At 36.7% G+C, this 15,939-nt stretch overlaps 1 protein-coding gene across 1 annotated transcript in view; it reads right to left on the minus strand.

The window, feature by feature from the left end:
* The window catches only part of LOC137406668 (structural maintenance of chromosomes protein 4-like), a 51,889-nt gene that overhangs the window by 4,012 nt on the left and 31,938 nt on the right, over positions 1-15,939 (minus strand). The window contains exons 17-22 of the mRNA XM_068093279.1: positions 12,502-12,691; positions 12,012-12,171; positions 11,007-11,078; positions 10,746-10,912; positions 4,605-4,703; positions 4,192-4,312 (exon numbers count right to left, since the gene is read on the minus strand). Coding sequence (XP_067949380.1) covers positions 4,192-4,312; positions 4,605-4,703; positions 10,746-10,912; positions 11,007-11,078; positions 12,012-12,171; positions 12,502-12,691 — 809 coding nt within the window. The remainder of the gene's footprint in view (positions 1-4,191; positions 4,313-4,604; positions 4,704-10,745; positions 10,913-11,006; positions 11,079-12,011; positions 12,172-12,501; positions 12,692-15,939) is intronic.

Consider the following 15,939-nt stretch of genomic DNA (forward strand, 5'->3'; position numbering starts at 1 on the left):
TCAACAACCTATTCATGCAAGTCAAGTGATGGGTCTGCTACCAATGTCTGTCATACAGCAGTTTGATGAATTGTATAGGACAGAGCCAATACAAAATTTAAGAACACCCACTGCAGGAAAGGAACAACAGCGAATTAACAAACTATAAAAAATTGGTAGGATGACACATAAATTGTATATATAACTGCCGAAGCACGACTATATATATAACATACAGTAGTACCTCGACATATGAGTGCCCCACCATATGACAAAATCGAGAAATAAGCACAATTTTGAGCAAGTTTCTTCCTTGAGATACGAGAAACCTTGGAGCTACAAGCAGGTTCTCAAAGGCCACTATATATGCCCAAGTATGCGAGAGGTCATTTTCGAAAACAGCATCGCTCAGTCTTTCTCCTCAAATCAGTTTGAAAAAGTTATAGCAAAAATGGGGCAAAAAGTGTCAAACCGGAAACAGATATTGAAAATTAAGACGAAGACAAAATTAAACATGAGCAGAAGATTAAATGTTAGCTTCAGTTGTGTGTTTAGTAAGCTAAGTTATTTTAGGTGAAATTCAAAGTTTGACTGTATGTTACGTAACATCATAAAACTCTATTGTACTAAACACATTGCTGTCAAGTCTCTCCCACACCACTATTAGCTACTAAGCCTATCTCGTAGGTAAGAACTACATACAATACTGTACTAAGCCTATCTCGGAGGTAAGAACTACATGCAATACTGTACTAAGCCTATCTCGTAGGTAAGAACTCCATACAATACTGTACTAAGCCTATCTCGTAGGTAAGAACTCCATACAATACTGTACTAAGCCTATCTCGTAGGTAAGAACTCCATACAATACTGTACTAAGCCTATCTTGTAGGTAAGAACTACATGCAATACTGTACTAAGCCTATCTCGTAGGTAAGAACTCCATACAATACTGTACTAAGCCTATCTCGTAGGTAAGAACTCCATACAATACTGTACTAAGCCTATCTCGTAGGTAAGAACTACATGCAATACTGTACTAAGCCTATCTCGTAGGTAAGAACTCCATACAATACTGTACTAAGCCTATCTCGTAGGTAAGAACTCCATACAATACTGTACTAAGCCTATCTCGTAGGTAAGAACTCCATACAATACTGTACTAAGCCTATCTTGTAGGTAAGAACTACATGCAATACTGTACTAAGCCTATCTCGTAGGTAAGAACTCCATACAATACTGTACTAAGCCTATCTCGTAGGTAAGAACTCCATACAATACTGTACTAAGCCTATCTCGTAGGTAAGAACTCCATACAATACTGTACTAAGCCTATCTCGTAGGTAAGAACTCCATACAATACTGTACATAAAAAAGTTAGGGACATTTTATTGCAGATCATAACCACTAAATAGGTACAGTATTTTTACTTTTTTAGCGTAGGTACTGAATTACAATTAAAAACAATTATTTTCATCATACTATCCTGTTTCATGTGGTTTTTCATAATATGGGAACGGATTAATTTGTATTTGATTACTTTATATAGGAAATATTGCCTTGAGATACGGGACAATTGACATACAAGTTCAATCTCAGAACCCATTTAGGTTGTATGTCAAGGTATGACGTACTAGAGATACCAGACAACTGCTATGTGGTTGTTGATAAGCCTCTAGATTCGCCTAGAATCAGCTTTGTGCCAGTTGAGGAAGATACTCCTGGTACATCAGTGGTGGGAGCCAATATCAATATTGAAAATAACTCTCCGCTTGACAATGTTTCATTAGACCATGTTAGATCAACAAACAAGTCATACAATGGTCTGTCTACCAGCCAGAGGAATTTATATTTAATTATGTTGGCCATTGTACAACTGGAACATGAACTAAGATATTAGGTTGATTATTACAGGGCGATTACATGGCAACCGGTACAGCAATTTGGAACTGAATCTAACAGTTTTAAGCCAAGTAGCTTTGAAGTCACACACGCTCCCGCTCTGTGTGATTACAACCAATTGCATGCTGGCGTTTGACTGGACTATCTTTTATTAGTGAATTGAATACTTCTATCATCTCTTCACCAACAGTTGATCCAGTCACGATTAAGAATACAACATGGAGGCGCATGACTATGAGAAGGAAGTAGCTGAAACCGTGTTGCTTTCTTGAGAGATGTTCACTCAGATGTGGCCTCTCATGGCAAACTAAGGTAGACTTGGTTAAAATACACGCTTTCTGGCTGCAGTTAAACCATACCTTGACACCATGTTTATGCAAAAAAATGTTAACACCATGTTACGTTATTACCATGTTATGTTAACACCATGTTGCATAAACACCATGTTATGTGAACATCATGTTATGTTAACACCATTTTATGTTAACACCATGTTATGTGAACATCATGTTATGTTAACACCATGTTATGTTAACACCATGTTATGTACTGGAGCAGTAGTCTTTTACCTATACATATCACAAATTCCAAATCTATTTGAAACATTGGTCTCATGCTAACATCTATGGGTCTCAGCCAGTCATTTGATGTTGATATCAAGTGCTCGTGTTTACAAAATGTTGATCTGGGTTCGCACTTGCTTCAACCAATCATGATCAAACTTTGCAGATTAGCGCAGTGACTTCATTTGTGAAAATTTCATGTTATGAAGCAGCTTTTTGAACCAAGTAATTTTTTATATAGAAGTACCGCTGCACATAGAAGTACTACTGTACATAAAAGTACCGCTGTACATAGAAGTACCGCTGTACATAGAAGTACCGCTGTACATAGAAGTATTGAAATTAATTGAATAACTGAGATAAGAAATTATTCAAGGATATACAGATGAGGTAGGTCTTATCAGCCGCGGAGTTGTCTTACTTTGATTCAGCACCATAGGTGAGTTATTCAGTGGTCAGTTTTACAAGACCTATCAACACGAAATTCAGGATAATGCATATGACCTCTCAGATTTGCCATCAACTGGCTGGATGAGACAGCAGGTGTTTCTCAAATTAGAGACATTCATGAGTGTAAATTTTAACATGTTACAAAAATATAGTTCAAATGGTCTGAAATTTGTTGATTAAACTCTGCTGAATATCACCGTGCCAACAGCCTGTTTTATATGAATGTGGTTTGACTCATTTGAAACTCAAATTTGTGGGAGAAAAACCTAAATGAGAGGAGTAAATCATATTAATATTTTACTGGTTGATGTGATGTTGGTGTTTCCAATTGGTAAATTTGGTCAATTAGGCTAATGTTGTTCCACCAAATGCTGCCGTAATATATCGACCCGCAGCTCAATGAATCTATGATATTGAGGAAGCATCCCTCTATTTTCTGACTCAATTCCATTAAAGATGAACATACACAAAATTTTAGTAGATTTATCTGAAAGTATCAGTACTTTTATCTTTTGTGATTATATGATGTGAGAGGTGATCTGACTGCCAGGATGTTTTAGGATTAAAATCAACAAAACTTGATCACGGTTAAAATGCTCAAGAAAAATACGTGCCGAAATGACATCACTAGTTCTTATCCTTTCAATAGTTGATATCAGCTATTGTGTTCAAGTTGCAGAGTTGTGTATCCCTTTCCTGTCGGCCTATTAGCAACTTAAGACATCACCATCGTACTTACGCTTTATCTGAGAATTTTAACCAATTTAACCATTTCAAACAAGTTTTGTCAATTTCAATCTTGAAACATCCTGGCAGTCAGACTATCTCAAACATCAATAACAATCGCAAATAATAAAAATACGAATTTTTTGCTAAAATCAACTAAAAGTTTGAGAGTTCACTTTTAACTAACTGAATCTGCAACGATATTGTTTGAGGGATGCCTTTGTATCTTTAGTCATTCTATATGACCAGTGTGTTAAAAATGCTGAACCATCGGTACTGTGAGCTTTTTTGTACTCGCTATCTGTGACATTATGTGTGGTCTGACAATACTCGCTATCTGTGACATACGTGTGGCCTGACAATACTCGCTATCTGTGACATTATGTGTGATCTGACAATACTCGCTATCTGTGACATACATGTGGCCTGACAATACTCGCTATCTGTGACATACGTGTGGCCTGACAAAGATTTTTACTGCGGTTGAGAGCTAGGTGAATCAGTGAGTGTACTTTAGACAAGCTAGAGCTGCTAATTCAACTGGTAGTTTCAAAGGAACAGTGAGACTGACCGCCATAAACTCTTGTAGTCGCTGCCTCTTCATCTCCTCACACAAGTCTCGCTGCTGGTTTCTGATATCTGTCACTCGGTCGAGCTCTGCCACCCGCTCAATGTATTGCTCTTCCTTTTTCCTATTAAATATAGCCTGAGTTCTCATACTCTTACAGACTGCATTCTTATTACGTTAGACCAATGAGACACCCCTAAACTCAGTAGAAATAATCAAAAGGCTAACTTCAGCAGCCATACTCTTAAAGGTTCCCCAGAATAAAATACTAATGCTCCGAAACCAGTTGTAGCCTCAGTGTAAGTGGAAATAACAATTGTGGATTAGGCTCTCTCAGGCTACCCCGCCCTATGAGACTACACACTCCCCAACTAAGCTTGTTCCCAAAAGCTAAGAAACAAAGTTCACACTCTCACCTGTACTCCGCGATGGCTGTCATGTTAAATTTCATCTTGCCCAGCTTGTCCTCCAAGATACATATTTCATATTGGATAGTTTTCACATTGATAGCTTGTCTGCAACAACCAGGGATAACTGATGACATTTTGACAGCTCATTGACTCGCTACTGATACGTGCTCGGCTAGCTTTTAGCTTGTGGCCTGAATGTGTGCACAGTACAGCAGTGTATTCCCATTAAAAATGGCCTGCAATATTCTCTGACTAAAAGTGACAGGCATTGATCTAAGAGAACAGCAAACCCTCACAGCATTTTCCATACATGGAGTATCCAGTACTAAATTTGATGACAAGTCAATACAAGTTCTCTAATTTGATATGTCAAGTCGATACAAGTTCTCAAAGTTGATGTGAATATTGAGAATTTGGTACTTAGCCTTTAAAATATTGCTGTCGTTCTTGCCACACTTGGGAGAGAAAACGACGTACCTCTCTATTATATGTACTAGCGAGCTGACAGTCTAGTGATGAGAGATGATCATGTGTGTCGATAAAACACAGATAATAAGTAGGTGCACAATTATTCTGAAATACTTAAAGGCGATCGATTAGTGCAGGTGCCAGTCTACTAGTCAGCATGTCACGAATTGAAGTATCGTCGAAAATGATCTTTTATCCTAACCTTGAACCTTGCGATGGATGGACAGAAAGACACCGGTTTTATTATGGTAAAGATACATTTTTGTTTTACTTTATTTTCTATGTTTTTTAATGATTGATCCTCCTTTTTAATGTTTTTCTTTTGTATAATAGACTTTGCAGTCTAACAAAAGAAGAAAAGATGGATGTGAATAAACATTGGTGTGCGCTTCTATCAACTTATCGTAAAATCACCCACCATAAATCGCGTGAAAATACTAAAAGGAGAAAAGCTCTCACAACAAATAATACTATAGCTACGTTACATTAAATCAAAAAGTTAAGTTTAGCTTTTCCTTTTTTAAAGATGTAATTGCGTCAAAAAGGTGGATTTAATGAAAGTGAGACCAATAAAAGGCTAAAACATCAGCTACAATTTGATGTCATTTTTGCCTTTATAGACTAACCCTGTCCAGAGATATAAGCGTTTGAATGAGGCCATCTTTTAAAAAGCTCAGACTCGAGCAGGTGCTTCATTCGTGATGTAACGAGTGATACATGTGAAAAGAGTACAAGAACAATAAATATAAGATCTCTTCATTAGCCAATCATCAGCACAAAATTTTTATATAGGTCATATTAAATGTTATCGCTCGTAAAATGGTTTGTCTGTGATTTCGAAGATTCTCGTTGTTAGAGATCTTACTCTATTAATAGTTAGTTACGCACATGGACTAGTAGTAGATTCTAGTAGCTACGTGCATCGACATTGATATTTAATTTACTGATTCAATTGACATCGTTAAATTACTGAATTACTGCACCAACACGTTTTCTTGACGAACAACAGAATTGTAACAATGCTTAGTTCAGCGAAGGTGACTCAAAGTTTTCTGAGCGTCAGGTGATTAAAGATTGGGGCAGACAGGTTATGGTTAGAGCTGACAGGCGTCAACAGCGTTATGCTGCAGAGAAAGATAGGAGAATGGAAGTAAATTTATCTTTAACTTTGAGTATCCTTTACATATATACTAAAATAATGGTAATAATTTTAGTACTCATGAATACATCTACTAATAAGTGAAATTATAACTTTTGCTATCCCCAATCATCGTTTCATAACTTTTTATCGTTCCACCTAGCTAAAAAATTTGCTTAAAATTTTCTTTGGCATTTTTAGCTGGTAATTTAGATTCATGATTAGAATTTATGTTCATTTCTCACTTGTAGAAAGTGAGGAACATCGATTGATCAATGCTCACCTTCAACTCTCAGAAACAAAGCTTCAAAATGGCTTTGCGTATTTATGTTTTGTAAAACATTTATTCATTTTTATTATTCCACTCGCAATTCATCCAACTCTCAAATTGAAGGCTTTCAGTAGATACGCTTTAGAACTACATATATATGAATGACATTTATTATGTTTGTTTATTGTTACAGGATGTTTATGTGGTTCACTAGGGGAGCAGTCGTGTCGGTCTGGAAACTGGCATAAAGCGGAAAGAGAGACACGAATGTGTGCTGCACAAACCATAATGTTTTGTTTGAGTTTGCTGCAGTAGATTAATTTGTCTTATTATATGAGCTAGAACTATGTCAATGGCCACAACTTGGATGAATGTTTTTAATAAAAACTTTGTGCTGCCATGAAAAACTTTTTGGCTTGTAAAACTTATATAATAAAATTTTATTGTTAAAGACAATGCAAAAAATGACTTGCAGAACATATTGAATACATCATAGCCCTGCTTCCATCTGCGCTGAAATCTTCTCTGATAGATGGATTTATGAAGTGTAATCAGAGCTGTATTGAAAGGTACTTTTGAACAGCTCGACTCAATTCCAATGGACCAAATATTAAGTTGAAAAAATTTTATGCTCCACCCTACTAAGTGAAAACAGGTGAGTCCACAAATCGCCAACCAAGTGCAAAAATGGCTTCAGTAATCCTTTGCCAGAATCGGTGGGTTAATTGATTTCAATGAAATTGACGTTGTTTTGTGTTCACTATTTCCGCCAACTCATAAAACCATTTGTTTTGTAGTTGAATTAACTAATCGAATGTGACCAGTAAATATTTTCTACAAATTGATACTGCTAATGACTAGATAACGTTGACTATACATGACTTTTTAGGATGCAGTTGGTTTCACCATATATTCCAACATATTCTTTTTAAAGATGGCGGCGTGCTTATTTTGTTTCGTAGCTAGAATTCGGTGAGGGTAGCAATTGAGAACTTATCTGATTAAACAGCCGCGATGAAATAAGTAAACTCGACGACCTAATTACCGTAGACCGACAGCATTGTATTTGGTACTCAGATGTTTACACAGCATTTAGAGGAAGCTAATATGACAAGTTTTTAATTTCCCTTATTTGAGGCGTTTGAGACATTCATAATAATGTATCTGTAACCGGATTTAAAATTTTATTCTAGCAATCATGAGCAAATACAAAATAAAATATACGCCAATAGAGCCGCGTAGGACTAGACTTTTATCGCAATAGCCGATGTGAATACGAGAAATAGAGACAGGTTGTATCACTCGTAAATAGTTTTGGGCAAGTCTGGGCATGTTTTTTTGGCCTGAGCGTTTTTACTGTGATCAATTTTTTTTCGATTTTAATCTTCAAATATCTTGACAATGAGATCGCCTAACACAACAAACAACATCTCAACTGATAGAGAAAAAAATATGCTTTCTTTTTAACTCAACTAAAACTTGATGCAATCATATCTTTAAGGAGTTGTCATATCTTTAAAGGCCAAAGAGATGAGTTTGAGAAGATCTTGGAATGGATGACATGTACAGTGCACCCTCAAGATACGATTTTGATCTGTTTCAGGGTTGGCATTGTATGGTGAAAATTTGTATGTAGGGATAAGGAAACCATAGAAATTATATAATGCTAACATAATGCCTGGTAAAAACCGTCAAAATTTTATATAAGCGCTGTACATATTAAGAATTAGTAACGAAGTCACATGTTAGCCTTAGTAACTATAGTTACCTACAGTAACTTTAGTTACCTACAGTAACTATAGTTACTGTAGGTAACTATAGTTACTGTAGGTAACTATAGTTACTGTAGGTAACTCTAGTTACCTACAGTAACTCTAGTTACCTACAGTAACTCTAGTTACCTACAGTAACTATAGTTACCTACAGTAACTATAGTTACCTACAGTAACTATAGTTACCTACAGTAACTATAGTTACCTACAGTAACTATAGTTACCTACAGTAACTATAGTTACCTACAGTAACTTTATTATATTTAGTGTATTTATTGGTTATGATCTGCATTAAAATGTAACGTTACAATGTCTATGAGCAGTACTACGTATCATAGAAACTTCTTACCTTCGAGATAAATGTGTGTATAACAAAAACTTTGAATTTACTTCAAATAAGTTTAGCTTACTAAACACCCACACGTAGAGTTAAGTTTTAGTACGTATTTTCAACTATTTTATTGAATTTCAACTTTTTATCACTAAAATTTTAACACTCATCAGTTTGTCTTCGCTTATACTAAAACTCTTAGCGGACCTGCTTAAAGCTTTTTTAACCTAATTAGGCAAAAAAATCTGAGCAATGTGGTTTTCGTAATGAAGTGGAATTTTATTAGAAGTTTAAGAGAAGTTGTCTGACCACAGGACCTTTTGTATGAAGGGATTACAACTCCAACTTTGCTCTTTGCTACAGGTTTGGAAGGGAAAGTACAGTGAAACTCGGATAACTCAAACTTCAAGGGACCGAGCAAAAGTGTTCGAATTATCAGAGTGTTCAAGTTATCAGAGCACTGTCACAAGTCCATGTATTTACTTATTTATTAGTAGATACATGAACATATACAAACTATAATATACATCAAAAGCACAAATGGCTTGTTTCAAATTAAATGCTTCTAATGTAAAGTTTAAAACGTTTTTATCAAAAATTATAGAGATTTTTCTATCACTTGAGATTGGTTTGTTGTTTGAGGTGATGTTATTGCCAGGACGTTTTTTAGATTGACATTGGCAAAACTTGATCGTTGCTGCAATGCTCAAAGAAAAGACATCTTTTTCTTTTGAGCGTTTTACCCACGATCAATTTTGCCGATCTTTCTTGAAGTTTATGCAAAGATTACCTTACTTTATCTGGGATTCATTAAGAGCAACACTCCGAGGCAGTTCAATTAAAAGTTTTACGGTACATTGTATATCACTCACGCTTTTTGAATGGATACTTATTGAATGTACACACGTATTTTGTGTTTAGGTCAAACGATGAATAGTTTTTTTAGCTAAGACAACGTATACGTTTAATTACAATTTTTAAGACGTTTTAAACATTCAACATTCCGACGTTAATTCAACACGGAATCAACGTCGGAAAACTATTCATCACGGGCTAGCCGGGTCACGCACTCAAGGATTTTCGCCACGCAAATACAAAACAAAAACAACATGCTGTTTTTGTTTTGTATGTGCGTGGCGAAAATCCTTGCGCTCGTGACCCGGCTAGTCCGTGCTATTCATCGTATAGCAGTATAAATCAAATTTCACCAAACCTTTAGAACAGTCGTTGACAAAAATATTTTGCCGATGGAGGTAATAACGACGCTTATGAATTACGAAAAGTTGAGGTTTACCTCTATGGCTTGGAATAAAGTGATTTTCTAAAGCGATAGCAACCGTTTCGGTAGCCGTTGGGCAAAAAACAGTTCGTTATAACAGTGTTGAGTTCGAGTTATATAGAGCCATTTATCATTGCGTGGGAACGGACCAAGCAAATCCAGTCGAGTTAACCATGTGTTCGCTATATCCGAGGGCGAGTTATCCATGTTTCACTGTATTACAATTTTACACTTGAGAATTACTGAACTGAGAGAAATCAGTCATATCTCTTTCAGACGCTGTAAAAATATTTACGACGAACACCATTTCGGTGTCTTTAGTATTTTGACGTACGTAATAAGTGCAACGACTGCCACAATTGAACTCGAGAGAAAGATTTTGTTAAATCCGTATGTTGAAATAAGATTAATTATGGCACGGTGAAAAAATCATCATGTTCCACTTTGTAAGGTGAAAAAATAGGATATCAAGGTAATCGTATCCTGAGGGTGACCTGTATATATTTTCGAAAAATGTAAAATTTCCGTAACGTGAACATTCGATATTTACGTTATTGCAGCGTCTACTGTATTTTAGATGATTATGTTTTCTCCATGTCGCATACTGAGTCAGAACTTTAGAATAATATCTCCGCTGATTTTATATTGTTATGCGCTGAAGGCTACCCGCAATGAGCCATCTCTATTCTCAAGACTATTACAACTTTCTCAACTGCAAAGAGAATGCCTCATAGAAAGTATTCTAAACCAACACCAGGTACCACCTCCGGTGTCAAAAACAGCTTGTTTGACAGCCCTTAAACGACAGCATTCCACTACGTTACAAAAATAATATTCTACATTTTGCTAAGAAAGAACTCCTTCAACTACTGAAGTTCAATTTTTTACCTTTCCTCGTCAGCGAGTTTCTCAAGCACCTGAGTTTCCTTCTCCCCCGGCAATTTGTGGATTGAAAGATTGTCAAGCTGTCTCTGCAATCGATTTCTTGTGGACTCAAACCCTGTCACCGCCGCTTGGTGCTTTTCGAGTTCCCGTCGACTCTCACCTACCGAATGCTGCAAATGACCAAGGTCAAGGTACACTCATGATTTTAAAAGCATTTCGTACAGAAACGCACACATTGCAGTAGCCATGCTAAGATAGGCCCACCTTCAAACTGTCCTGCTTTTGTTCAATCTCATCAATCTTAGTCTTGCACTCTTTTACCTTCTCATCTACCTCCTGCAATAAACAATAGAGTTGTCCCCTCCTAACACAACACCAGTATGTCAACAGATGTTTGAGCAAGGAGTTGAGCTTTAGCTAATTACATCTTACAGAGAGAATCCGTGTGCTAGTAGTAGTAACCCTAGTGGTCTAGAATGTGTGACCTGCAAACAACGTGTTGGGGTTGATATCCCAAAAAATGACACCCAACATTAAATAGCTCTCCGTAACTGGCCACGTTTTCAGTTGTCTGGGTTCCCTTGCCACCAGACTCAGACACGTCCAGTCAAGATCACAGAGTCATTGTTTGTGCATCAATGCTCTTAAAAACAGGCACAACCTCTGCTTGCAGTAAGCTAAGCAGACCTCACACTTTAACTTTGAGGAGTTGCTAACACCCTTATAGCTGCAGTGACATTACTGATATGCCATCCGTATAATCATATGACGATGCTACTATCTGCAGGTCTCCTACTACATGTTGCTGGTTTTATAGGAATCCGTTGCGGGCAGGTATATTATTAAACACAACAGGTTTATCACTGATATGCTACAGATACATTACATAAATGATAGAGATGTACATATATATTACTGACATGTTACATGTACATCACTGACATGTTGCAAGTGTGTTACTGACATGTTACATGTACATCACTGACATGTTACAAGTGTGTTACTGATATGTTACATGTACATCACTGACATGTTGCAAGTGTGTTACTGATATGTTACATGTACATCACTGACATGTTGCAAGTGTGTTACTGATATGTTACATGTACATCACTGACATGTTGCAAGTGTGTTACAGACATGTTATTTATACATCACTGACATGTTGCAAGTGTGTTACAGACATGTTACATGTACATTTACTGACATGTCGCAAATGTGTTACAAACATGTTATATGTTCATTATTGGCAAGCAGCAGACCGAGTACCTTGCATTTCTCAAGGTTATCGTTGTACGTCTGCAGCATCTCCTCGCTGGATTTCTGCAGACGTGACAGCTGATTATTGCTGATATCCTCTTCCTGAGATCGACTTTCTATCAGCTCCTCAGTAAGCGACTTTTCTTTATCCTCGGCTCGCTTTAGGTTACTGCAGCACAAGTGGAAGCCTTGAAAACGATTGCGCTAAAGTATAGAGCATTTCAGGATCATCAGGTAAGGTAAATCTCGTATTCAACAAAAATTCACCAATTTGTTCCAAAGACATAGCTAGCTGTTCGGATGAATTAAAGGTCAAGATGAGCTAGAGGTCAAGGTGAAGTTTGTTGCGCTCTGGTAAATAGTAGCCGACCAGCAATAACATTTGGAACATAACCACTAATTAAGAGTTGTCTCACCCATAACGAAAAGAAAACTGCTTAACACATTACTTGAAAAGCAGGAATACACTAACACAGGTACGCTCATGAACATTTCATACCGGCTGTTAGACTTGATGGCAACATTCAATTTGTTGACCTTGACCTTGTTAGCCTCAAGCTCCTTGGTAACCTTTGTGAGCCTTTCCTGAGCGGCCTTCACCTTGTTTTCGCTCAGCTCTACGATTCGGCGATGCAGTTCCTGAGATTTCTCTTCAATGACTGAGGTCTTGCTATGCAGAGCCTCGTAGTCTGCATATAGGAAAATGCTAGTGAGCAATTGCAAGCATTTGACCCTAAAGTGCCAGCAACATTTCTTTGTTTCTTTACGAAGCTTTATTGGCTAGTAACTGTGGTTTTACGAAATTCTATTGGCTAGCAACCGCTGCTATATGAAATTCTATTTGCTAGCAACCATGGCTTTATGAAATTCTATTGGCTAGCAACCGCTGTTATATGAAATTCTATCGGCTAGCAACCATATCTTTATGAAATGATTATGAGTGAATACCAAACCTAGTAAACTGATATAAAACTAAGAATCTCTTTCGAAATAAAGTCACAGGTCTGCGTTTTCTAGCCTTTAAGCATAAAAATTCTTGTTCCTGCAACAAGACCAACTTTTTATTATGATTTTTAAAGAATCGCAAACTGTTGGATATTCCTAAGTATATCTGGCACCACAGAAATTGTGCAAAAAAAACAACTCCTTATAAAAAATTAAGTTTTTGAAAAACTCCCTGCACTAAATGCTGTATTCAGTATTGAACAACTCTACAGATGTTCTATCCTGAAAAAAGTTGTGACATTTGTACTTGTGAAAAGTGTTTGTACCTAAAAAATAATTCAAACACATTTCATCAGGAATACTTTTAACGAGACAGTAATGTAACTCGTAATGGCTTTACCAGGTAAGCCAGGGATAATATGGACCAAGAGGCACAGTTAACATCGCTAAAATGACACGAATCCTCATCATGAGTGTTTTCACCGATGCTAATAATCGAAAATGATGACATGGGTGCAGATTACCGAAGTTAAGCGATAAACATTTTAGTTGCAACTTTTGGAACAGAAATCGATTGCACACAATAGAAAAAGTATTAACCAACCTAACTAATACCTCCAATGTTATGGAAGGCTCAAAATAGTACCGTACTAAAGCATTGCTGCTAATCTTTTAAATCTATGGCTATCTATTAGGACTTAGGTCGAATACTCTCTGAATTTGCATAAACCCATCTCAGAGCACTTATAACAGAACTATTCAAACTAGAATAAAGATGTTTCCTGTTAACGATATTCAGACTTCCAAAACAACCCAACAATATTGCCTAATGGTACAAGAAATACTGCCATGAACAATTTTAACAACTAGTGACCTTGACCTATAAATTGGTTAATTAAATTATGTCTCCGTCAGATGTCTGTCATGGATATTAACTCATGAACATGTGCCAATGAATTTGAAAGGAGATGTAAATTTTAATCATTTGGTGCATAAATTTTCCTATATGGACATTTAATAAAAACAACTCTACAAGCATATTTAATATAATACGGACAACTCTGCAGGCACATGCAATAGGAAGAACAACTCCACAAGCACATGCAATAGGAAAAACAACTCCACAAGAACATTAAATAGGAAAAACAACTCCAGATGCTTAGTTAACAGGAAGAACAACTACACACAAACATTTAATAGGAAAAACAACTCCGACTGAAATGCTGAAGTACAGTGCCCCCTGGATTATGACTAACTTGTTATACGGTTTTTCTGCCTTACGACGAGGAACAAGATGTTTTTTTCACCCCCATTCAACATTTTCTTCACCATATGAAATCAACGAATTATTTTTTCGAAATACAAATGTGGCAGTTGGTGTGCCGAATATTTAGGAATAACAAAGATGCTGATATGCTATTTGTCGAAATCTCTCCCAAAAAGCCTGAAAGAGATAAGATGCTCGGTCTTTCTCATTTTAACGTTATTTGTTATAAGTTATGGTGAAAACAAAACCGGAAATAGATCAGCGATGAAATTTTAGTCTATGACAAAGTTGACGTTTAGTAAAACACCTACTAAAACTTAGCTTCAAGTATGTTTAGTAAGCTAAATTCATTTGAGTTAAATTCAACATTTATGTTATACATCTGCCTCGAAGGTAAGAACTCCCTACGGTACATACTGCGCATAGTACATCGTAATGTTACATTTTATTGCGGATCATAACCACAAAATACACTAAAGTTACTGAACGTAACTATAGTTACTAAGGTTAAAACAATATTTTGTTATTAATTTTTAATATGTACAGTACGTATATAATGTTTGATGTTTTCACCAGGGGTGGCTGCATTAGATGATTACTATGGATTTTTACACTCCTCCATACGAAATTTTCGCCTTACAATGCCAACACTGGAACGAATTAACGCCGTATGGCGAGGGTTCACTGTACACTCGAATCTGTTTGACGAAGCAATCCTGATGGTTCCAAGGCTAAGTGACTGAAAGCTCTAAAGGCGTGGTCACACGAGCACCGAACCGACGTAGGATCGGTTCGGTTCGGAGGCTGGTTCGGTTCGTGGCACATGTCACACGGCCACCGAAGTAACTTCGCTTCCTAAGATACCATACGTATAGAGACAGGACACGGTTTCATTAGTAGTTGTTATGTATTTGAGTTAAATATTTCTATTGTAAACAAAAAACTTTGAGGAACAATTATAAATTATAATTACACAGCAGATTTATCAGAAGATCGTTCGGCTGCTCAAAATAAATCACTCGATACAAATATTTTGCTAACCCTTCCCATCAACATAATTATATTTTTTTATTAACATATGAATGTTTTTCTATGCTGAGTACATAACAAACAAAAACAGTCTTTATCATAGTACTGTGGTTTTACATAAATAAATCAGTCAACGATAGTTCATCAGGATGAATATGACACATTACTTATATTCTACACGAAAGAAAATCACAACCATTCCCTTACATTTATGCAAAACTTAAGTGCAACATCTTACATTTATGCAACCCAATCACAAGTCCGGGTGAAGCTTGTCGTAAATTGCTTCATGTTGTTTATTTAACGAAATAAAAGTATCGTCCCATTTCTTTTTTAACTTTACTCACACGCACGTAAGAAGAAATGTGACGCGTGCTCGCTAGAATTCTAGAATTTTAACCAGCCAATAAGAGCAAGGGTTCGGCACGAAATTTCGAGCAGTACCGAAATAGTTCGTTTCGGCCAGAAATGTCCTCAGCCGAACTTTTTAGAGCTGAAAACGACGTCGTTTTGCATCATTTAGTTCGGTTCGGTGCCCGTGTGACCACGGCTTAAGGCTCCAGGCTCAGTGGTTCCAAGGCTAAGTGAGTGAAGGGCGAATAAGAGTGAGGAGATGGTTACAAGAAAGTAAAGAGATGTTTCACGGTTGATCGACACCACACAGTCAAGCAAGTCACAGTCAAGAAATGGTTGAAA

Source organism: Watersipora subatra, chromosome 10 (genome assembly GCF_963576615.1).
Source record: "Watersipora subatra chromosome 10, tzWatSuba1.1, whole genome shotgun sequence".
Lineage (NCBI taxonomy): Eukaryota > Metazoa > Bryozoa > Gymnolaemata > Cheilostomatida > Watersiporidae > Watersipora > Watersipora subatra.